General features: G+C 36.3%; 1 protein-coding gene across 42 annotated transcripts in view; it reads left to right on the top strand.

Moving 5' to 3' along the window:
• The window catches only part of Sumf1 (sulfatase modifying factor 1), a 671842-nt gene that overhangs the window by 63593 nt on the left and 583326 nt on the right, over positions 1-24923 (top strand). For 15 of the 42 annotated variants that reach the window (XM_087181354.1, XM_021266065.2, XM_021266066.2 and 12 more), the window contains 2 exons: positions 5672-5731; positions 18278-19296. In XM_087181354.1, the coding sequence (XP_087037480.1) occupies positions 5672-5730 (59 nt within the window). In that variant the 3' untranslated portion in view covers position 5731; positions 18278-19296. Of the gene's footprint in view, positions 1-5671; positions 5732-10339; positions 10426-10525; positions 12788-18277; positions 19297-24923 lie in introns of those variants that run through there. The other 27 variants (XR_015439151.1, XR_015439148.1, XR_015439149.1 and 24 more) reach the window with 8 other exon arrangements.

Here is a 24923-nt window from a genome sequence, read left to right as displayed (position 1 = left end):
CATTCAAACACTTTAAGATAGTCACAGTATTGCTGTGTTTTTTCAGAAATATTTTAAATAAAGCATACCTACCCTTGTCAAACTTGAAAATAATAAGAAGTTTTTCTCTCAGGGTATTTTTGATATATTGAACCAGGTAAAGGGAAAGTAGTATAGAGGTGAATTACATTTTCACAGTTTTAAAAGACTCTTGAGGCAAAGTTCATGCTGCTGTGTCAATGGCCCACAGAATGTTTTATATGCTGTTTTTTATACCTATACATAATGGAATACTACATGACTATTAAAAGGATAAATTTGAGACAGTTACAGGAAAATGGATACACCTGGAAAATATAATGTTAAGTGAAATAAATCAGATGCCTAGGCTTAAATACTGTATGGTATCTTTCATTTGAGTAAAACAAAGTACAAATAAAGAGTAAAATAAAGGAATGATACAAGGAAACAGGGAGATAGATCTTTTGCAAATGGGAAGGGGTCCAGAGGGCAAAGGGAGGGAGAGAAGGGAAGGGAAAGTAAAATGATTTAAGATGTGTTATATACATGTACCAAATACCCAGAGAATGTAAACATATTTCGTAAACATGAACTAAAAATAACATAACGAAAATGAGGGAAGGGTAGAGAGGGAGGGAGGGAGGTTGGCAGAGGAAGGGAATTGAAAAAGAATCAAGATGTTTTATGTACATGTGCCCACTCCCTAAGGTGAATGTAAACCTCATGTACTATAAACATAAAATAAAATAATAAAAATACTGTATACAATTAAAAAAGAATACTCATGTTTAGCAAAGTCTGATGCTGTGATGTGTAACTGCCTCTGTACCATATAATACTAGCTATATAACAAAAACAGCCTGTCTTTATTTCAGAAGGGTTATTAGCATGTCAGATATTTTATTAGACATGGACTCTATTTGGGAATTTAGTCTTAAGAAAAGTGGGTCAGGTGGTCTCTGTGGTTTGGAATTTGAAAAGTTAGATGCTGCCACGATTATTAAGTTTAGGTGCACCTTCGGGAAACCTGAGTTAGTTATGAGCTAACAATGCATATTATTAACAACAGCAGCATAACATTTATTGTTATTTGCAATATGCTTCCTGCATTATCCCATTGAACCCCATGTCAATCGAGTGAAGTAGGTACTATCATTATCTCCAATTTATAGGGGAGGAACCTAGGCACAAAGCTGTTACCAACTAGCCCATGTCTTGTAGTCAGTGTCAAGAGTCAGGGTTTAAATCCAGGGAGTCATTTGACTCTAGAACCTATGCTCTTTGTTAAGAGATAACATTGAAGGTGGGTCTTGCAAGATGAATAGGAGTTCAATGAATAATTAGGGATGAGCATATTAAGCAGAGAGAATCAAGTGTGTGTGTGTGTGGGGGGGCATCATTGTCCTGGGATTTGAAGATAGGGGTTGGTGCGAAATGACGTTGGTACAGTAGGAAGGACATAGGGCTTATTAAACATCTGTCTTGGGCCCAGGGATTTAGTTCAGTGGCGCTGTTGCCTCGCAAGTGCACGGTCCTGGGTTCGATCCCCTGGTATTGGGGAGAGGGGGTAATCTGACTTTGTAAACTTGAGATGTTTCATAGATAAGTATATGAGCCCTCTTAAAAGTCTCTTTGAAATCTTGAAAATTTTCACTTTTATTTCCTTAGCTGCAAGGAATTCATACTGGGACCCTGTGAACCAGCTGATAACAAAGGCATTTTCTGAGTTGAATCTGGATATTGTTTTCCCAGAGTGTTTTCTCACTGCTCCCCCTTTTGATTTAAGCTCTGATTCCCATTAGGGTTAAAAGGGGGCTGGGAATATAGCTTAGCAGCATAGTGCCTACCTAGCAAGTGAGGGGCCCTGAGTTCAATTCCCAGTACCAAAACAAACAAACAAAAAACCCATTAGGGTTAAAAGGAAGAGCCTTTTGTGTATTTTTTTGGTTTTATTTGTTTTTGTAAAGAGTCTTATTAGTTGCTAACTGCATTATTTTTCCTAACCTGTCCTCACTCTGATGACCAGCCAGTATCTGAATACCATCTGGTTGTTGGCTTACATGCTTGATTTTTAAAAATGTGATATTGTGAGAAGGAATGTGATATGGTGGTTGATCCTTTTTTTTCAGAGACCAGCTTTTATTTCCTGATTTTAAAAATGTATTGTGCTATTTGTAGTTAAGAGTTGATTATATTGAAGAAATAGTAAACACAAAATGAAAGATCTCTTTAAGCTTTAATAAAGTGTTATCTGTGACTATACCAAAGCAGATACCCAATAAATGTCAGAATATTTAATTTCTATTGCACTGAATTTTTTTCATTAAAAGAATGAGTAAGTAATTCATGAATGAAAATTTCAGAGGTAAAAAACTCAGCCTTAGCTCCTAACCCCTTCATTCTTTTTTCTTCAGGCAATATTATTAATAGTTCTTTAGTGACTCCTTTGGTAGGAGGCAACATTGGGGATTGAACTCAGGGCTTTCACACTGGACTATATCCCCAGCCCTTTCTTTTATTTTTTTTAACATCTTGGTAATTTTTATACTTTTTTGGCAAAGTGGTAAGCATTTCAAACTGTGTAGCTGATCCTACATCCTGTTGTTTTTCCAACAAAAATACTCTTAAAAAGAACCAACTAAGCAATTGGTTGAAGATAGAATTAACTGCTACCATTATATCAGCATGGGATGACTCTCTCATTAGTGTTTGTCTCACAGTAATGAGTGTTATATTTGTTGATTGTAGCTTTAGGTTAATGGAATAGATGATGAAAGGAAACTATTCTGTTCTCACACCCTCCTATTGGTAGATCAGCTCCTTAAATGTATCTTGACAAAATAATTTAATCTTTCATGTTAGTAGATACTATGAGACTTTCATCAAAATTAAATTATAATTTGGTACTTTGTAACACAGCATGCAAAAAATCACCTGAAGCAGTGTTATGCAAGAAGAAGTCCCAAGCATGTATGTGTGTGTGTGTGTGTGTGTGTGTGTGTATATATATATATATATATATAGCCATTTTATGTGATGGTTACACAATTATACATCCTTTTATGCTGCAGTGAATTCTTGGTTAATGTCTTTTATACAATAACAGATTCATCCAGAAGATTCTGATGCAGTGTCTGTCAGATTCTAGATATTTGTGGGAAGAAAACTGTGCTATTAGTCATTATTTTTATATGTAGCTTGCCCATTTTAATCAATGAAAGTTTATTAATGTAACATTAAGCATTTAAGACCTTGAAAATACTATGACCCTTCAGAGGAACAAAGAAGAGCCAATGGCTTTGTCTGTGACAATTTCTAAATACCTGGGAAAGCTTAGAATAAAACATGTGCTTGGAGAAAACCTGTTTCTTTTAACTTTTGTCACTTGTGTTAAAAGAACGTAACTTGTGTAATGGCCTTTAACAATATGTTGTTGACAAGAAATGTCCAGGGTTCTCTGTTTTCACTAAATGAAGGAGAGCATGCTGTGTGATTAGTTGTCTTGCTGAACAGTGAAGGAAAAGCAAGAGCTCCTTAATTCCCCTAGCTCCCCAGCTATGACTTTGGCTTGTAAGTGGTTATTGATACATTTCAGATGCTCTTTGCATGGTTTCCTGATGTTTTAGCTTTTAATATGACAACTGAAACTTTAGGATTTTCATTTGCATTGTACTTTTATTAGAAGCTCTTTGTGGAAGAAACAGCCTTATCATTTGGCTTCTCAGTCTGGATCTTAACTCTCTTCACAGGGATAGTTGTTGCTCCTTCTTATGTCCTTTTAGGCTCTCCCCAGTTTCCTAGTTTCTCACTGGGAAAGAGGGAGAGTGTTTCAGAAGATGGACTCTGGTGCAGGGCCACTGGAGTGTGAGTCCCTGTTCTGCCACTTATGTAACTTTTCTCTGAAATTGTTATGGAGAATACATGAGTTAATACTAGTAAAATGCTCACCACTGTGCCCGGGTCACAGCAGGCACATTTTTTTTTTTTTCTGGTACTGGGCATTGAACTGAGGACCCTGCACTTGCTAGGCAGGCACGGTGCCACTGAGTTACATCCCTGGCCCACAGTAGGCACTTTAAACATTTTTTTTAAGAAGATAAACTATGACACTTATCTTGATTATGTTGATGGTTACATGACTATATATAATTGTCAGACACTCAATAAAAAGGGTAAATTTTACTTTATGTAAATTGTGCCTTGATCTGACTCAAAAATTTTAAGAGAAAAAATTGATTCATCAACAAAGGATTTGTTAGGTGTTACATGGTGGGCTTATATATTTATTTTTTTATTTTTAAAAATTCTTTTATTGGTACATTTTAGGTATACAATACATTTACATTTCTTATTGGAAACTTGTACTTTTACATGATGCATCTTGGTTCTTATTTTTTTCCCCATTTCCAGCCCTCCCCTCACCCCCTCCACCCTTCCCTATTTACAAAGACTTTGTTTCCATTTTTTCCATTTCTCATCATTTTTCCTTTCCTTTCTTTCCTTTCCCCTGCCCCTCCCACTTCCCCTACCCCTTTGTACCTTTTCTTCCTGTTTTGCATTATCAATTATTCATTCTAATCATTGGTACATTTTAGGTATACAATATAATGACATTTATCATTGGAAATTTGCAACTTTACATAATCTCTCTTGGTTCTTATTTTTCCCCCTCCCCCTGCCCTTCCTTCAACCCCTCCATCCCTCCCTATTTACAAAGACTTTGTTTCCATTTTTCCATTTTCTCATATTAATTCCATTTCCTTCTTTCCTTTCCCCTACCCCTCCCACTTCCCCTTCCTCTTTGCCCCTTTTTTTCCTATTTCACATTATCCATTATATCTTTTAGTCCTTATTTACACTTTCAGTTTCTCACACTAGAGAAACTATTTGGTATTTATACATGTGTGTCCTGTTTATTTCACTTAAGAGTGTCGCCTCAATGTGCATCCATTTAGCTATAAATGTCTCTAATTTCTCATTTTTTATGGCTGAGTAGTACTCCGTTTTTTTAAAAAACCACATTTTCTTTATCCAGTCTTTAGTTAATGGGCATTTGGGCTGTTTCCAAGTTTTAACTATTACAAATTGTGCTGCTATGAAAATGGGTGCACATATATCACTGTGGTATGATTCTTTTAATTCTTTTGGAAAGATTCCCAGCAGGGGAATAGCTGGGTCAAATGGGACTTCAGTCCTAATTCTTTGAGGTATCTCCCTGCTGATTTCCACAGTGGTTGCACCAGTTGACACTCCCACATGGTGGGCTTATAAAAAGCGTGTAACTTTTTAAAGAAGCTTGCCATCTGATTGTGCAAGCCAATTATATTGCAGGATAAATTTGTGTATCAGTGAGATAAGGTAAGAGATGCTGCCGAGCAACTTACTAGTCATCTAGGCAAGAAATGCTAGAGGCTTAGAGGTAGGATTGCTTCCTGTAGTCACGAAGACTTCACAGAAGAATGGGAGCTAGAATTGGGCTGCAGATGGTGGGAAGGAGGGCATTTGGGAACGTGGACACTTGAGAGTGTATAGGTGTAATGTCCGTGGGCACAAATGCATGTCGGAAGTTTAAGTAACCATGAAACAGATGGCAACAAAAGGCACTCTCTCCTACTGTGTGAGGAGCATCTGTGTTGTCTATACTAACAAACTATTTTCTCTTCATCCGTAGAAAGGCCCCCCTTCTGGGAAAGACCGGGTGAAGAAAGGTGGATCTTACATGTGCCATAAGGTAAGTCATGTTACTAAACAGTAGTTTTGTGTTCTAACAATTTATGGGCCCATTAAAGTAGTGGCTTGGTTCATCAACATTTTTGTTTGCAAACAACTTGGTTCACAAACAGACTGTGTGGCAAAATTTTGTTTTTGTTTGCAAACTACATTGAGTGACATACAGCAAGTGCAGCCATCTTTCTCACACAAACACAAATGTGGCCATCTCTTCCAAAATCATAGAACAAATTAAGTTTGTGAACCAAGGCACCACTGTATTTAAAAAGTAGTCCCAAAATGTTGAATTCAGTTCTGCTAATCTGTACCTGTCCCCATTAAGAGCAGAAAAGAGTAGAACAGTTACTTCCTTCAAGTTTGGTCTCAGAATGGGAAAAGTGGCTAGAGAACCAGAAGTTCTTTTTTTTTTTTTTAAAAAAATACATGGTTGCAGTACATTATGAATACATTCATTCTGGGGAGTTGATACATGTATATAAAACATAATAATCCTTTTTATTTCCCTTTCCTCTCCTCTCCCTTCCCGTTCCCTCCATCTCCAGATACCCTTCCCATTTGAAAAAGATCTATCCTATTTTCTGTAATCTATCTTTTATTTTCCTCTTTGAATTATTTCTACTATGGGCTTCATCATAAGCCTTCTGATATCAAGGTTCATTCATTTTCCTACAAATGACTCGAATTTAATCCTTCTGTATGGCCAAATAGTACTCCATTGTGTATATATACATCACATATTCTTTATCCGTTCATCTGTTGATGGACACATAGGTTGAGAAGCTGAGGTTCTGAATGAACTTTATAAACCAGATCCCATCTGTTGAATCTTACCTTTTTGAGAAACTGTGGAAACCTATATACTTTTTCTCTCATGTGAGTCTACAAGCACACCTTGAATTTATATGAGACTTCTGTACATTTCTGGAATCCCTATTGGGATTCAAGAAACAGTTACGGTTGTTGGTAGTTTGTGGTATACCAAAATGGAAATACCCCTAGGTAGAAGGGTGTGCCTTGTGAAATATGCATCATTTTCATGCTATTTGTGATTTCAGTGACAGCTTTTAGCTAATCTGAATTACTCAGTTTTTCACGAGTAACCTTTAGAAGGAATTTGGAAATCAAATATTATCTCCTTCCTTTTTTCTTCAAGTCATCTATAACATGTCAACTTCTTTCTGTCCCTGTACAAAGGTGGCATTTTGCAGATTGCAGATGATTGCTGAGAAGCTTTGCATAGTAATTCACTCAGTCTGGGAAGTTAGAGACTTAAAACCACCTATAACAGCAGCAAATTAAGTTACTAATTTGATAATAGAGACAGTCACAGACTTTTCCCTAAAATGGTAGCCCTCAGACTTTATTTCACATTGGAATCATCTGAGATCTATTAAAAATATGGATGCCTTATGCCTGGCTCAACATTCCCATTTGATTTTTCTGAGCTGTGACCTGGGCATTTGGATTTTTTAAAGCTCTATAAGTGTTGAAAATTTGAGAATGTACAGCAAAGTTTGGGGACCTAAAGAAAATATCCCTACATCATGTGTTTGCATGTTGTAGGTATGTGTGTTTTCTGTATTTCTTAAATTAGAATTTTTTTTTGCAGAGTGTATTCAGCTTTTATTTTTTACAGTTTCTATTTTTTATTAGTACATGTTTACATTAAACAATCATTATTTACATTGTGGGGAGTTGATATATGTACATAACAGAAATCAATTCTTTTTTCAGCCTCTTTCCCTTCCCTCCCTCCCCTCCATCCATCTCTTGAAAAAGATCTCCCTACTTCTATCCATCTTTCCTTTTGCTCTTTATTTATATTTTGGTTTTTTTTTTGGTACCAGGGATCGAACTCAGGTCCTTGCACTTGCTCAGCAGGCAGCGAAACCACTGAGCTAAATCCCCAGCCCCTATATTTTGTCTTTAAATGAGAGAACCATGCAATATTTGAGCTTGTGCATCTGACTTATTTCACTTAATATTAGATCTCAAGATGAATCCTTTTGCCTATAAGTACCTCAAGTGTATCTTTCCTTATGGCAGAATAGTACTCCATTGTGTTTAAATATGATGTTTTCTTTATTCATCTGTTGATGGGCATATAGGCCATTTCCAAGATTTAGGTATTATGAATTCTGCTGCTATAAACATGAGTATGCATGTATTACTGTAATATGATGTCTTTAATTCTTTTAGGAAGATACTTACAAGGTGAATAGCTGGGTCAAATGGAATTTGTAGTTTTTTTGAGGAATCTCCATGCTGATTTTCATAGTGCTTGTACCCTTACGTTCTCACCAACAATGTAAAAGCGTTCATTTCTTTTTAAAAAAGGGAAGGGTTCATTTTTTTCCCCCACAGCCTCACCAGCATTTTTTATTATTTGATTTCTTGATGATAACCATTCTTTATGGAGTAAGATGGAATCTCACTGCTGTTTTAATTTGCACTTCTCTAATGGCTAGAGATGTTGAACTTTTTTTCATGTATTTATTGGACATTTGTACTTCCGCTTTTTAGAAGTGTCTGTTCATTTCAACTGCCCATTTTTTGATTGGATCTTTTGTTTGTGGGGGTCTAATTTTGCAAAGTATGAGTCCTCTGTCTGAGGATTAGCTGGCAAAAATGTTTTCTCATTCTGTAGGTAGTTTTTTTCATTTTGTTGGTTATTTCTTGTGCTGTGCAGAAGCATTTCAACTTGATAGAATCTTATTTGTTGATTCTTGTTAATGTTTCTTGTGCCACTGGGGTTCTGTTCAGAAAGTCCTTGCCTTTATGTCTTCAAAAGTTTTACTTATTTTATCTTCCAGCAGATTAAGTAGTACTGTTTTAACATTTAGATCTTCGATCCAGTTTGATTTTAGTTTCGTACATGGTAAGAAATACAGATTTAGACTCAATCTTCTACATGTGGATAGCAAATTTCCCAGCACCATTTATTAAAGAGGCTATCTACATACCTTCAGTGTATGTGTTTGGCCCTTTTGTCAAAGATCAAACAGCTAAATGTGCCTGCAGTTGTTCTGTATCCTCTGTTTTGCTCTGTTGATCCACATGTGTGTGTTTGTGCCACTACCATGCTGTTTTTATCACTATAGCTTTGTAATATAACTTCAAATCTGGGATTGTGATACCTTCTGCTTTGCTCTGGTTACCCAGGATTGCTTTTGCTGTTCTTGGTCTCTTTTGATTAAGATTCCATATGAATCTTAGGATTGTTTTCTCTAGATTTGTGAGGAATGCTGTAAGTATTTTGATTGCAATTATGTTAAATCTATATATTAGTTTTAGAACTATGGCCCTTTTGACTATATTGGTTCTGCCTGTCTAAGAATGGGATGTCTTTCCATTTTCTGACATCTTCAATCTTCTCTTTTTGAAAGTGCATAGTTGTTGTTGTAGAGGACTTTTGCTTCCTTGGTTAGGTTAATTTCCAAGTATTTCATTGTTCTTGATGCTATTGTGAATGCTATTGTTTTTCTAATTTCTTTCTCAATGTATTCATTATTGTTGTACAGGAACTGTATTGATTTTATATCCTGCTATATTGCTGAATTTGGCTATTAGCCCATTTATGTCAGAGATTATAATTTTTTGAATTTTTGCATGAAATTCATATATGTTACCTAGAAAAATTCAAATAACAAGAATTTGAAGAGATTATTATGTGGGTTTGTGAGAGAGGCCACCTTGATACATATGCCACTCTGTCTATAAACCCCAGTCCATGGCAAATGTTGAAACTGATGCATGTGAAGAGGAAAGCGGTCTGACTACAGGTCTCTGTTGGATATAGGCAGCAGGGCAGGCCTCAAGCAGACTGGTGGACTCAATACCGTTATCTTCAGATCCAGCCACCTCTTAAATCCAGTAACCTCCCACCACAGAGTGCTTGCCCATGTCCTTCCTGGCCTGAACTTGAACTTCTCAGAAGATCTGTATCTACCTTTGACCCTCTCCACGTCCGTCTCCTGTGTGGCTACTCTCACTCAGTCACTGAGGTGCAGTAGCACTGAAAATCCCGGAGTGAAATTATAGTGTAGTTGTTTTGTGGCTTAGGCCCACACAATCAACCCCTTCCCAAAGTGGTGCCTGATTAAATTCTCTCTGGCAATATGGCAGGCACTGCACTACTTTTCTTCTCCAGCTCTGTCTTGTCATAAAGAAGTAACTCTCAGGATAAAACCCCACATTGTTTTTGCAGTTTGCAGCAGCTGTAGGCTTTTCTTGGGGCCCATCTGTCCTTTCTCCCTGAAGCTGCCAATTCTTTGGAGCTTACCTTTTTTCTCAGTGAGTTGGCCTTGTCACCTAATCAGCTTGATCAGTTGTCACCTCTGTGGCCCTGTGCTGAGGGGAACCAAAATGTAGAACCAGCTAGAAATTAGTAGTTTGATATGGTCAGGGGATGGAATCTATGATGTGGAGTTGGCTGGGGATGAATGTGGCATCATGCAGTTGCATTCCCCTCTTAAAAGAATTTTTAATATATCGGCTCAGATGCAAGTTGATAGACTTGAGTTCAGTTTGTGTTTTGCATTTACATTTATAAAAAGATGTGGACAAATTTAACTGTATAAAGTCATTCATTCATTCATTCATTCATGAGGTCTTGCTATGCTGCTAAGACTGACTTCAAAATCCTAGGCTCAAGCAGTCTTACTGCATCAGCCTCCTGAGTTGCAGGAACTACAGGTATGAACGACTCTAAAATCTTATTTTAAATTAAAAACATTTAATTTAATTTAATTTAATATGTCAGGTCTTCCTGATACAGTACATGTTTTCATTACAGGTCACAGTCATTAGTCCTAGATTGTCTAATTGAAGTTGACACTGTAAGTGTTCTTGGATCATCTTGCCGGGGAGCCAAGCTTCCATGAAAAAACAGGTCACTTTGTCTTGTATAATAATATCTGAAAACCCCAATTGCTACTAGTTATAGGTCTGGTTAAAAGGATACTTTTCTTAACTGAGAAACTGTTACTCTCAAAGTTATTGGGGACCAGAAGAATTTTTATCAATAATAAGTTTAAAATACAAAACAAAACAAACCCCCACAACATTTTAAACAAGTAAAGATAACTAAAATATGCCAATTTCATGATTATGAATGTGTCCATTTTAATACTTTTTAAGCTTGTTTTTAATTTACATTTTCATAAGCTTCCTAATTGTCTTTTAGAAATATTTTTCAACTTAAAATATGCTTTTATACACTTACAGGGTATAATTGACTTTTGTGTATTTACTTTATATCCTCCCAGCCTTGCTAAACTTATCTACAATGTTTTTGTGGAATCTTAACAGATTTTTACAAAAGTGATCATAAAGTCATTGATTGTAGACCATTTTACTTCTTCCCTTTCAGTCTAGATGTGTTTAATAATTTTTTCTTCCTATATTACATTGTCTATATGTCAAGTATAGTATTGAATAGAATTAATAAGAATAGATGTTTATACTGCATCCTTTTTTTGGGGGGGGGGCAGGCTCTCACTATGTAGTTCAGGCTAGCTTTGAACTCACTGTATAGCCCAGGATGGCCTCAAACTCGGGACAATCCTCATGCCTCAGCTTCTCAAGTGCTGGGATTACAGGCATGTGTTACTCTCCCCAGCTATACTGTATTCTTGATCTCAGGAAATGAACATTCAAGTTTTTAAAATTAGGTGTGATATTAGCTATAGTTTTTTCATAAATGCCCTTTATCAGATTAAAGACCCTAGTTTTGTGAGGGTTTTCTTTTTAAAAAAAATTTAGCAATAGATACACATTTTGCTAGATACTTTTCTGCATCTATTAAGATGACTATATAGTTCTTCTTTTTCAATCTGTTAATATGGTGACTTACACTGATTGATTTTCACTTATTAAACTGTCCTTGGGCTGCATCCCACTCAGTCATGATTCATATTTTATATATTTTGGATACAGTTTGCTAAAATGTTGCACATTTTTGCATTTAATTTGTGGTGAATATTAAGTCACTGTTTTCTTGAAATACCTTTTTCTGGTTTTGGTATAAGGGTATTTCTCTGCTCATAGATTAAATTGGAAAATATTTCCTTATCTTCAGTTTTCAGGAAGAGTTCATGCATTTCTCCCTGAAATGGTTGATTTAATTCCCCAGTGAAAGCATTTGAGCATAAAGTAGTGTATCAGTCTTATTTTCCTTACTATCATCAAATACTTGAAGCAGACTAACATGTTGAAAAAAGAGATTTATTTTGGCTCATGGTTTTGGAGGTCCAAGGTTGAGGGCTCCCATGTGGTAGTGGTCTTCTTGCTGGTGGAGTCCTGAGGTAGTGTAAGGGATCACATGGCAAAGGACAGAGAGCATGTACTTGTGTGTGAGCAGGCCTGTCTTTCTGTCTTTGGGCCTTTCTCCTTCTTATAAAACCACTAAGATTCAGGGAGTCTACCCTAATGACTTTACCTAATCCTAATCACCTCCCAAAGGCTCCACTTCCAAATACCATTGTGGAATTAATTTTCCGCCCTCAGTACCTCACAATGGAAATTATATTTTAACACATGAAGCCTTGGGGGACACACGGAAACCAGAGAAAGTTGTAACTGTAAATTTAATTCATTTAGTAGATGCAGGTCTCTGTAGGTTGTCTGTTTCTACTTGATTAAGCTCTGATAATTTGTCTTTCAAGAAATTTATCCTTCATCTGAGTTGCTGAATTTATGAATGTCTGCCTTTTCACTGGGTATTTATGCCAATTATAGTTAATGAGATTATGAATATGATTATGGTTTTCTTTTTTTCTTCTCTATTCTTTCTTTTCCTTTTTAGATAAGTATTTTTTATCTTTCCATTTTCTCTCCTATGGCTGATTACTTGTAACTCTTTGTTTTATAATTAGTAGTTGATTTAGAATTTATACTATACATCTTTAATTTTTCCTAGTTTACCGGAAGGATAAGTTTTAATTTAGTCAGGCTCAGAGTGATGGTGAGAGTATGCCAAGAGAAAAGCATAGCTGAGTAATAAAACTGAATGGAATACACGGGATTTTCAGAGAAAAATGGCATTTTCAGGATCTTGGTAAGTAAATTGTTCATGATTAGGTGTTTGATATTGGTGTTGTCATTTCAGTGAGGTCAGAAAAACAGCTCATTATTAATTGAACATTAGCAAGTGCTTTAGCTTTTCCACTAGATTCAGAGTGGCAGCTCTTACTAAATTATTAAGATGTAAGTTTTGAAATTATATCAAGTTTTGGAGTTCTGTAATTGCTTCTTGCTAGTTGTATGATCTTGGACAAATTACTTAACTTTTCTAATCCTCAGCTGTCACATTTTGTAAAATACACATCATAATTGTGTCCAAAGTATGGTTCTTATGAGGAATAAATGACACATATTTACATATTGTGAATGACACACATAGTTACATATTACATTTGGTAGAAAGCTCAGTAAAATTTAGTTACTCCTATCATCATTCTTAACCATTATCCTTATTATAATTAAATTATTTTCCCCCTTCTCTTTTGAAGAAAGAACAACAACAAAAAAAAGAACTTCGAGTTCTTAAGTAGAAATGTTGCTCATAGAACAGGTGAAAAAATCAATAAAAGAAAGGACTTATTTTTTATCATGGGTCAGAGTGTTTGCATGGCTAAAGTAAACTCTGATGGTCATTCATAACTTTTTGAAAATCTAACACAAAATTTCATTAAGGAGATGAAAGCATAGAAAGAGAAACTATGAGGCAGTATAGGGTCCAGATAAGAGCACAGACTCTGGAATGAGGTAAAATAGTCAGGAATCAGGATCTATTAGTGTGAGCCTGTGTACACTGTTAATGCCAATGGGCCTCAGTTTTTTCTCATGTATACAATGCAGATCCTAATACCTTCTTCATATGATTATTAGGAGAATTAATGAGCTAATACTTGTAAGGATCTTAGAGCAGTTTACATAGCAGTTTACATACAAGAAATGCTAGTTGTAGCTGTTGGTGTTGTCAGATTAATCCCTATGGGTCTTCACCCCAGTCCACAGCATTGAGGACGTGCTCACCATCTTGCCAAGGTGAGAGGAAATGTGTTGATCTAGTGTCAGTAGAAAGCAATGGATAGGAAACCAAGAGACCTGAGATCTAGTATGTGGTTCCTGATAATGGTTTTATTTCATATGAGTTACAGCTACTTAAAAAATGCCCTGTATCCTGAAAAGTCATTCTCTTGTAAAAACCATATTGCTGTCTCACTTGACTTCAAAGCCCCAAGGATGGTAAATTATTATCTTAAATGGATTGTTCCTAAGTTCATCATTACATTCTTAGCACAAATATTGAGATCAATTTAAAACAGTAATTAGCCGTTTTGATGAAAAATGGCTAAAACAGGCCCTTTGTACTACTGCTGTTCTTAATTAATAGAATGACCTATTTTTCAGCCACCCAAAGACTTCACATCCTTAAGAACCAGTTTTGGTGCTAAAAGTAGAGTCAGAAAAAAAAAAAAAAAAAAAAAAAAAAGAACAATGAGGACATTTATAATTAGGCCATTTACTTCTTTAATTGTGTGTTTTATTAGTTGCCTGTTATTGAAATTTAAAATGAATGCCTTATTAATAAATATTTGCTGAGTGAATGAGTGTATTTGAAATGGAATTATAGTGTGAATTTATTCTTTGCAAGTGATGAGGCTAATCAATACTAACTTTTGTAGTAAGACTTGCTTTTTCTGATTTAGTTTTTTATAGTCATTTTGGTTAATGGAAGGTCTTGGGTTAGTGTGATATAATAATGAACTCTTTGTTGTTGTTTTAAAGCTTATTATATAAATAAAACATTTTCATTGCATAAAAATTAGAACATTAATAAAGATATAAATGAAATAAAAACCATCTTGCTTCCCAAGGAAAAGTTGATAATATTCTACCAGAATTTGTTTTGCATTTTTATTATTTTTTCAAGAATATAATTATTTTGTACATACCCAGGGTCTTTATATATGGCCATGATAAAAAATCTCTCACATATCATAGATCTCTACTCTCCTGTGTCACAGCTACAGAATATTTCTCAACACAGCGCTCTGAGCAAGTTATGACAATTCATCAGAGTTGTTACATCCTAGGTTTTATAGATGTATTTCATTCAACAAAAACCAAAGTCCTATACCGTATCAGCAGAGCACTCCCACTTATACAGCAAATAAAACTTTGCACATTTTGGTAGTACATGTATATTCACATTCAGATGCTAGCAGGGGTATCATCATCTCACAGTCTAGCAAGGATTGCTAAGGCTGTTGAAAAGCTGGCTAATGCTTCTGTGGTTTTCAGTAAGGAAGCGGGTTAGGCCCAGGGAGGTCAGATACACTCAGCAAACTAAGGTTGTGATTAATAATAATAGTAATGATACAATGTCAAGTGCTTTACTTTTTTATGTAAAAATAAAGATGAAGTGTTAATTCCTCAAACAGCTCCATTTTATCCATGAGAGAACAAATTCAGAAAAGATTTGCCTAAGGCTAAAGAGCTAATAAGCCTTGCATTTTGCCCTTGCTGCTGAGTAAATTAGCAAAATATTTGTCACAATTTTCATTTGTATCAGGTCCAAACTCTTGTCTGTTGAGAAGACTGTAATGTCCCTCCATCCTATTTATCCACCCTCATTGCCTGCCACTTAACAGTATAACTATTTTTGTACCAGTAATAGCTTTTGCCTGAAATTCCCATTTTCCAAACCTCTGGTCAATGCAGCTCAGATGTCTCCTCCTCATAGAGGCCCTTCCAGACCACCTTTTATAGAGTAGCCACTGTCCCTATCAGCCCTTTCTCCCTATTTTACTTTCTTCAGAGATGACTACTACCAGAAACATTTTTGAATTTATTGATCTATTTATTGTCTGATTACTCTCTATTGAATGTCAGCTCCCTGATTACAGGTACCTTGTTTGTCATGCTCTGAGTATATCCCTTGTACCTAAAATAGCACCTTGAATGTTACAAGCTCTCCTATATTTAATGAATAAATAAACTGTGCTGTGGCGTTACCAGGCTATGGTCTTACTGTCCTTTGAACTTCTGAATTTTCCGTTTTCATGGTTTTGACATAGTTTTTTCCCATGTAATCTGCCCTCTTCCTTTCTTTCTAAAAGTCCTATAAATTGATGCTTCTCAAAGTGTGCCCATGGGGTATAGCCCTGAGAGTACCTAGAAGCTTGTTAGGAATGCAGGTTCTTGGGTCCCATCCAATTTATAGACTCAGAATCTCTGGGTGTGTGTCCTAGAGATATGTACTTAAGCTCTCCAGGTTGGTTTTGTGTATAGTAAGTTCTGAGAACCATTGCCATAATCATGTATGTCCCACTTGGATCAAGTACTACCTTCCACAAGTCTTTCCTAAAGACTTGGGCTTTCAGTAGTTCTTTCATTTGAATTGCTTATAAGCCCAGTGTTGTTTAATCCTAGCATGTTTTTTAGCTGTTTAATGCATTGCCATTGTTTCTTCAACCAGCCTGTAGTCCCCAGCCAGGCAGGACCAGGCCTAGGCTTGGATCTTCTCATTGGGTACACAGAATAGGCAGTAAGGAAATGCTTGGTTTTTTTTTTTTTGTTACATGTGGTATAGTCATGGGACAAGAATGTCAAAGTCATTCATCTGTTTGTCTACCTCCCTCTGTACTTGATCCATGCTATAGTGTAGAATTCACTGCTTGGTTGCATAGATACCCTCGATTATTTGTAGGAGCTTGATTGTCAAAATACCAAGGCACTGTTGTTATATAGCAGCTCCATGAGTAGACCCTACATAGAATGAGGTTTCTGCTCTGTCGTTCTGCATGGTTGCTTATAGCCCTTTGAGGACTTCTATTGCATGTGGATTACTCATGGTAACCATCATTTTTTTATTATTATTGCAAGCACATTTTTTATTCATCTTCTCTCTGTCCACCTGAGAATTGGTAATATATTCTTCACTGGCCACAAAGAAAATGAGAAAATTGGTTGCTATTATTTTACTCTATAGAAGAGAAACTATTGTATCTTTCTTTTTATGGTGGAAATGCTCTAGAGAATTTCCATGTCAACTTCAGAGATAATTTTTATGAAGATTAGAAGCATTTGACTTTTGGAGCGAAAAAAATAATAGGAATTTTCAAAAATATTTTGCAGCCTGACCTATTTATCCTCCCCACAAATTATCTCTTCCTCATGATTTCAAACTTTTTCTACATGATTCTTTTTGCAGTTTCTTTAACCAGCTGGCAGGGATTTGAGTTTCACTGGGCCAACTCTGCATTTATGCTCATGGTACACAGGATGACTAGTTTATTTTCATTTTCTTATTTGGATCAAAGAACAAACCTAGCAAGAGTTCCATGTATGGTTACTTTTAGAATCTGGAAACTTTTGAAGTATTTGTAGCAAGTAATCTAAGGTCATTCACTGAATACCTACTATGTAGCTATAGATAGGTGTTAGGCAGATATGTCCTGTGTGTTTGTGTGAATGCATGTGTGCATGCAGGACTTGTTTGTTGGGTGGTGGAATAGAAGATGTGAGATATGGTACCATTCCCTCTAGGGTACCACAGAATTTTGCTAGGGAAGCAGCCACATCACAGTTAGACTCAGATTGGAATTCTGTTCTTTTAACAACTGTGTCACCTTGGGTAACCTGTTTAGTGTCTCTGGGGTATTAGGTTCAAATGAAATAACAGACAAAAGTGTCCAACACCACGCGGAGTGTGTTCTAGGTGCTCAGTGTCTGTGTGCAAGTGTATACTTGTACTCTACTCCTAAAATTACACAGAAGCAAAACTGACTACACACAAAAAAGTGTAGCTTTACAAGTTACTATGATTTAAACTCCAAAAGCATGAAAAAAACGTTTTCCAACATTGATGGACATAAGCTTGCTGTTTAATTTTTGCCAGTCTACTGAATAATAAATGATATCTTAATGTTTCAATTAATATTTTCTTGCTTGCTGTTTATCTTCAGTATTTCTTATAGTGTAAAAAATTAGTGTATACTAATCATAGGAGATTTGAAACCCCACTGCATAAGAATAATTACTGTGCATATTTTGGTGTGTTCTGAATCTTCTAATCTTTTTTCCCCTTGTTATCTGTGATTATATAGATTGATGTCACTACACATACATTGTTTTGTATTCTAGCTTTTAAATTTAATGTCTTAATCATAAGAATTTCTTATGTCCTTAAATATTGCTTAAAAACATGATTTGCAATGACTGCTGACTATTCTGTTATATTAACATAACCATGGATTTTGCAGATTTTTTTCTGTTATATGTAATGGCAACCCCAACTTCTTTGTGTACTGTGTATTGTATTTATAAGATATGTGGCTGATTCTTGAATGTGTTGACCTTTGCAAAGCATACACATTAAGTATCCACGGGGGAGCTTTGTGGGGAAGCTGCATCCACAGGTCAACATAACTTCTTCTTAGCTGGTACCTTTGTACAGCATACATCTGACAGTTTAGAACCCACAGGCTCTGAGCTGAGATTCCCAGTGGCACTCACCTTACTTCTTCTTTCTGTGCAGTCCTATTGCTATAGGTATCGCTGTGCTGCTCGAAGCCAGAACACACCCGATAGCTCTGCATCAAATCTGGGATTCCGCTGTGCAGCCAACCACCTGCCCACTGCGGACTGACAGTTAAGAAGAGCCTTCCCAAATCCAAGAAGTTATTTCTAACCTGCACTTGGTTTCCCTCAGAACACTTAATAACCTTGTGCAAAGAACCCCCACCCTGAGGTGGGTTACATGTCTGCCTAATGGCCAAAGGAACCGTCTTGTGAGACCAAATCACTGACCTGTGTCAGTGCCTGTGCTTTATTGTGTGGTGCATCTTTGGATATCATTGCCATATTTTCCTTTTGTGAACCTTTGAAAGAAGAATGGGAAACCAACCTGTTTTTGATAGTTTCCTATTTATCAAATGAGGAGATGGACAGCATCATCTTTGAGGCTGTTTCAAACTTACAGATTCTATGAGTGATATCAGATTCTATTGTGATTGCATAGTGAGAATTTATCACAGATTATTTTTTAGCTATTTTTTTCCATGTGTGACGCTAGGGTGATACTAATCATGTAAAGTAAAAGTTCTCTTATGTATTATTTTTCAGAAAAGGGTGTGGGGGGTGAGTCCTTTATATTCATATTGCACTTTGTTTTTCCAAGGAAATCAGTGTCTTTTCCATTGTTATGATGAATCCCACATGGACCAGTGATGGTATATTAATGTTCAGTGCTCTGAACATACAGGAATGTCTGTGGGGTGACTCTACTGTGCTTTATCTTTTAACATTAAGTGCCTTTGGCTCAGAGGGGCAATTGTAAGTCCTATTACCCTCTCTCCCCAAAGCCTTCTGTGAATGTGAAATGTGTACTAAATGGGGAAACCTATTTAATCTAGGTATAGGAGAAAAAGAATGAAGCCCGTGAATTACCTATATTCAGGGTACCCAGTATTTTGTAATAGAGAAGTAGGAAATGTTGGCTAAGGAATGTCAGATACTTTGAATCATGCACTATGTCAAATAAACTGGTATCTCTAAGACTGGCTTCACTCTCATTGATTTCTTTTCCTTGTTCCTTCATGTTTCTTTGAAAGAAATGACTTAGTGATTTTTATGGATTTGGTTTGCTAGAAAACTTTCATGTCTATTAGCTGATAGCTGTGATATATTGAGTAGTTTATGGCAGTTTTTGTTTTGAAAAGCAAGGCTATTCTGGGAAGAATCATGTTACAATCTTGCTTCTTGCCAGAATAGATAATGCAAAGTCAAGGGTTTTGCTGTGCAACCTGGCAGCTAGTTCACATGCCAGAAAAGCACCTTCAGTTTTATTTTTATTTTTATTTAAATTCTTTTATTGGTACATTTTAGGTATGCAATACATTTACATTTCTCATTGGGAACTTGTACCTTTACATGATACATCTTGATTCTTATTTTTTCCCCATTCCCAGTCCTCCATTCACCCCCTCCACACTTCCCTATTTACAAAGACTGTTTGCATTTTTTCTGTTTCTCATCATTTTTCCTTTCCCTACTTTCCTTTCTCCTCCCCCTACCCCTTTGGACCTTTTCTTCCTATTTTGCATTATCACTTATTCGTTCTAATCATTGGTACCTTTTAGGTATACAATATAATGACATTCATCATTGGAAATGTGCACCTTTACATAGTCTCTCTTGGTTCTTTTTTTTCCCCCTTCCCCTGCCCTCCCTTCAACCCCTCTATCCCTCCCTATTTACAGAAATTTTGTTCCTGTTTTTCCATTTTCTCATATTAATTCCATTCCCTTCCCTTTCCCCTAACCCTCTCACTTCTCCTTCCCCTTTCCCCTTTTGCTTCCTATTTCAAATTATCTATTAATAACTTGTAGTCCTTATTTACACTTTCAGTTTCTCACACTAGAGAAACTGTTCGGTATTTACACGTGTGTCCTATTTATTTCACTTAAGAGTATCGCCTCAATGTCCATCCATTTAGCTATAAATGTCTCTAATTTCTAATTTTTTATGGCTGAGTAGTACTCCATTTTATTTTTTAAAACCCCACATTTTCTTTATCCAGTCTCCAGTTGATGGGCATTTGGGCTCTTTCCAAGGTTTAGCTATTACAAATTGTGCTGCTATGAACATGGGTGCACATATAGCACTGTGGTATGATTCTTTTAATTCTTTGAGGAAGATACCCAGCAGGGGAATAGCTAGGTCAAATGGGACTTCCAGTCCTAGTTCTTTGAGGTATCTCCATACAGATTTCCACAGTGGTGGCACCAGTAGACACTCCTACCAGCAGTGCAGTAGAGTTGCTCTTTCCCCACAGCCCCACCAGCATTTGTTATTGGTTGATTTTATGATAGCAGCCATTCTTTCTGGAGCGAGGTGAAATCTCAGCATTGTTTTCATTTGCATCTCTCTAATGACCAGCGATGTTCAACATTTTTTCATGTGTTTATTTGCTATTTCTACTTCTTTGTCTGAGAAATGTCTGTTCATTTCAGATGCCCATTTTCGGATTGGGTCTTTAAATCTGGGAGGTCTGATGTTTTTAAGTTCTTTATAGATTCAAGATAGTAGGCCTTTGAGGAACAGCAAGTGAAGATTTTTTCCCCACATTGTGGGTTGTCTCTTGACACTGCTTGTGATTTCTATTGCTGTGCAGAAGCTTTTTAATAAGAAGAGATCCCACTTGTTGATTGTTTGTGCTAGTTCACAGGCAACAGAGGTTTTGTTCATAAAATCTTTTCCTACACCGATGTCTTGAGTTCTACCTAACCTCTGTTCCAGCCAGTTCAGCATTTCTATTTTAATATTTAGATCTTTAATCCATTTTGATTTTAGTTTAGTGCATGGTGAGAAATGTAGGTCTAGTTTCAATCTTTGACAAGTTGAAACTCAATTTTTCCAGCACCATTTATTAAAGAGGCTATCTTTCCTCCAGTAAGAGTATTTGGCTCCTTTATCGAAGAAGAGATGGCTGAGTGTGTCTGGCATTTTTTCTGCATCTTCTAATCTGTTCCACTGGTCCTCAGGTCTGTTTCTTTGCCAGTACCATGCTGTTTTTATCACAGTAGCTTTGTAGTAGAGTTTCAATTTGGGGATTGTGATACCTGCTGCCATGTCTCTGTTCCCTAGAATTGCTTTTACTATTCTGTGTCTCTTGTTCCAAGTGAATTTTTGGATTGTTTTCTCAAGGTCCGTGAAGTATGCTGCTGGGATTTCAATTGGGATTGCCTTGAATCTATATAGCAGTTTTGGAAGTATGGCCATTTTCACTATATTGATCCTTCCTACCCAGGAGCAGGGAATGTCTGTCCGTTTACTAATATCATCTTCAATCTCTCTTTTCAAAGTGCTATAGTTTTCAGAGAAAAGGTCTTTGATCTCTTTCGTTAGGTTGATTCCTAGGTATTTCAGTTTTCTGGATGCTATTGTGAAAGGAATTATTTGCTCTATTTCTCTCTCAGTGAGTCTTTTGTTCGTGTAGAGGAAAGCCATTGATTTTTATGTGTTGACCTTGTATCCAGCCACTTTACTGAATTTGGTTATTAAGTCTAGACTTTTGGTGGAGTTCATGGGGTCTTCTATATAGAGTATCATGTCATGTGCAGATAATGACAATTTGACTTCTTCATTTCCTATCTTTATTCCTTTTATTTCTTTCTCTTGTCTAATTGCCGTGGCTAATGTTTCCAGAACTATATTGAACAAGAGTGGTGATAGTGGACATCCTTGTCTTGTTCCTGATTTGAGTGTGAAGGATTTCAGTTTTTGACCATTTAGTATGATATTGGCTGTTGGTTTTTCATAGATGGCTTTTATCAATTTGAAGTAGAGACCATCTATTTCAATTTTTTGTAGGATTTTTATCATAAATGCATGTTGGATTTTGTTAAATGCTTCTTTTGCATCTATGTAGATAATCATATAGTTTTTTTCCTTGTCTCTATTGATATAGTGTATTACATTGATTGATTTGCATATGTTGAACCATCCCTGGATCCCTGGGATGAATCCCACTTGGTCAGGGTGTGTGATCTTCTTGGTGATCTTCTGCATTCTATTTGCCAGTATTTTATGCAAGATTTTTGCATCTATGTTCATTAGTGAGATTGGCCTATAGTTCTCTTTTTCGATTGCATCTTTCTGGTTTGGGAATCAAGGTAATGCTTGCTTCCAGGAATGAATTTGGGAGTATTGCATCCCTTTCACTTTCATTGAAGAGTTTAAATAGTAGTGGCAGTAGTTCCTCTCTAAATGTCTTGTAGAATTCAGCAGTGAAGCCATCAGGACCTGGGCTTTTCTTAGTTGGTAGGTTTTTAATTACGTTTTCAATTTCATAGATTGGTATTGGGTTGTTTGGAATTTTTAGGTCTTCTGCATTCAAATTTGGTAATTCATACATGTCTAGGAATCTGTCCATTTCTTCTTTGTTGTCCATCTTATTGGCGTCTAGGTTCTTGAAGTAGGTACTGATGGATCCTCTGGATTTCTGCTGGGTCTGCTGTAATTTCACTCTTTTCATGGATTTGGTCCTTTTCTTTCCTTTTTCTGATAAGGTTGACTAAGGGTTTGTCAATTTTGTTGATTCTTTTGAAGAACCAACTTTTGGCTTTATTGATTTTTTGTATCGTTCTCTTAGTCTCCATTGCATTGATTTCTCCTCTGATCTTTATAATTTCCTCCCTTGTATGAGCTTTGGGATTGTCCTGCTCTTCTTTTTCTAGAAACTTGAGGTTCAGCATCAAGTTTTTTAATTGGGCTCATTCTGTTTTCCTAATATGCGTATTCACTGCTATGAATTTCCCTCGTAAGACTGCTTTTATCGTGTCCCATAGATTCTGATATGTTGTATTGTCATTGTCATTTAATTGAAGGAAGTGTCTGATTTCTTCTTTAATTTCCTCTGTGACCCATTGATTATTCAGAAGTGTGTTGTTCAATTTCCACATGTTTATGAAATTTTTCCAGTTTCTTTTGCTATGGATCTCCATTTGCATTGCATTATGGTCTGATAATATACAGGGGATAACTTCAATTCCTTTGCACTTACTTAAACACATTCTGTGAGTCAGTATGGGGTCTGTTTTGGAGAACGACCCGTGTGCAGCTGAAAAGAATGTGTATTCTGATTTTGTGGGGTGGAACAATCTGTAAACATCTGTTAAGTTCATTTGTTCAAGAGTTTGATTGAGTTCTAGTATTTCATTATTTATTTTTTGTCAGTTCATCTATCTGTTTGTGACAGTGGGGTATTGAGGTCCCCCATTACAATTGTATGAGTGCATATATGACTTTTCATGTCCGTTAGTATTTGTTTTATATAGTTGGTTGCACTAGTGTTTGGTGTATAGATGTTTATGCTTGTCATCTCTTCCTCTTGGATTGTTCCCTTTACAAGGATCTAGTGTCCTTTGTCTCTCTTAATCAGTGTTGCTTTGAAATCTATTTGATCTGCAAAGAGGATAACTACTCCTCCTTTTTTTCTGGTTCCCTTCGCATGGAGTATTGTTTTCCACCCTTTAACTTTCAGTCTATGAGTTTCCTTTTGAATTAAGTGTGTTTCTTGTATGCAGCATATTGTTGGATTTTGCTTCTTGACCCATTCTGCCAGTCTTTTGCTTTTGATTGGTGAATTGAGACCATTAACATAGATGGTTATAACTGATATGTATTGACTTATCATTGTCATGACTTTTTATTTTTGTTAGATTCTCTCTCTTTACATTCAATTTCTTGTCACGCCCGATGGGTTCATTCTGCAGTGCTACCTGGGGTTGTGATCCTCATTGTCTTTTCCTAGGATATTGTCTAAAATTTTTTGAAGTGCTGGTTTGGTATTCATGAAGTTCGTAAGGTGCTCTTTGTCATGAAAGCATCTTATTTCTCCATCAATTTTGAAAGATAGTTTTGCAGGGTACATCAATCTGGGTTGGAGGCTGTTTTCCTTTAGGGTTTGGAATATGTCACTCCAAGCTCTTCTTGCCTTGATGGTTTGTGTTGAGAAGTCTGCTGTGATTCTGATGGGCCTTCCTTTGTACTTGATTTGTTTCTTTCCTCAAACTGTTTGTAGAACTTTGTCCTTCTGTTAAGTTTCTGGAATCTTAACAATTATATGCCTATGTGTAGATTTTTTTTGATGAAGGCTGTTTGGAGTCCTATATGCCTCACTTATCTGCAGGTCAAGTTCTTTTCCCCTTCTTGGGAAGTTTTCTGCCATTACTTCTGTGAACGGTTTTTTATGTTGTCTGCCCTCTCCCCTGTTTCTTCTTTGCCTCCAATCAGTCTTATGTTATTCTTCTTTGCATCATCTACCAGCTGCTGGATTGATATCTCATGGTCCCTTACAATTTTGAAGCAATTTTTCTTTTCCTGGTCACTAATTGCAATCTTATCTTCTGTATCTGAAATTCTGTCCACACATTCCGTCATTTTGCTGTGTCGAGTTCCAATGGAGTTTTTGATCTCCTGGAAATCTATTTGCATTTATTTTATGGATTCCATTTGTTTCATGTGTTGGAATTCCATCATGTTCCTCAGCTTCTCTCTAGATTTATTAATCATGTCTTGCACTATGAGCACATTCTCTGCTGTTATCTGAGAAATTATTTCTGATTTCATTTTTTTCCAGATCCTCTTTTGTTGCCAGTTAGGGAGTCCACGTGGTTGAG

The sequence above is a fragment of the Heterocephalus glaber genome, unplaced genomic scaffold (assembly GCF_053883595.1).
Source record: "Heterocephalus glaber isolate CG9 unplaced genomic scaffold, H.glaber_assembly_v1.0 deba00001472, whole genome shotgun sequence".
Classification (NCBI taxonomy): domain Eukaryota; kingdom Metazoa; phylum Chordata; class Mammalia; order Rodentia; family Bathyergidae; genus Heterocephalus; species Heterocephalus glaber.
Note: the sequence above shows the minus strand (reverse complement) of the source record. Positions and strands in the feature narration are given on the sequence as shown.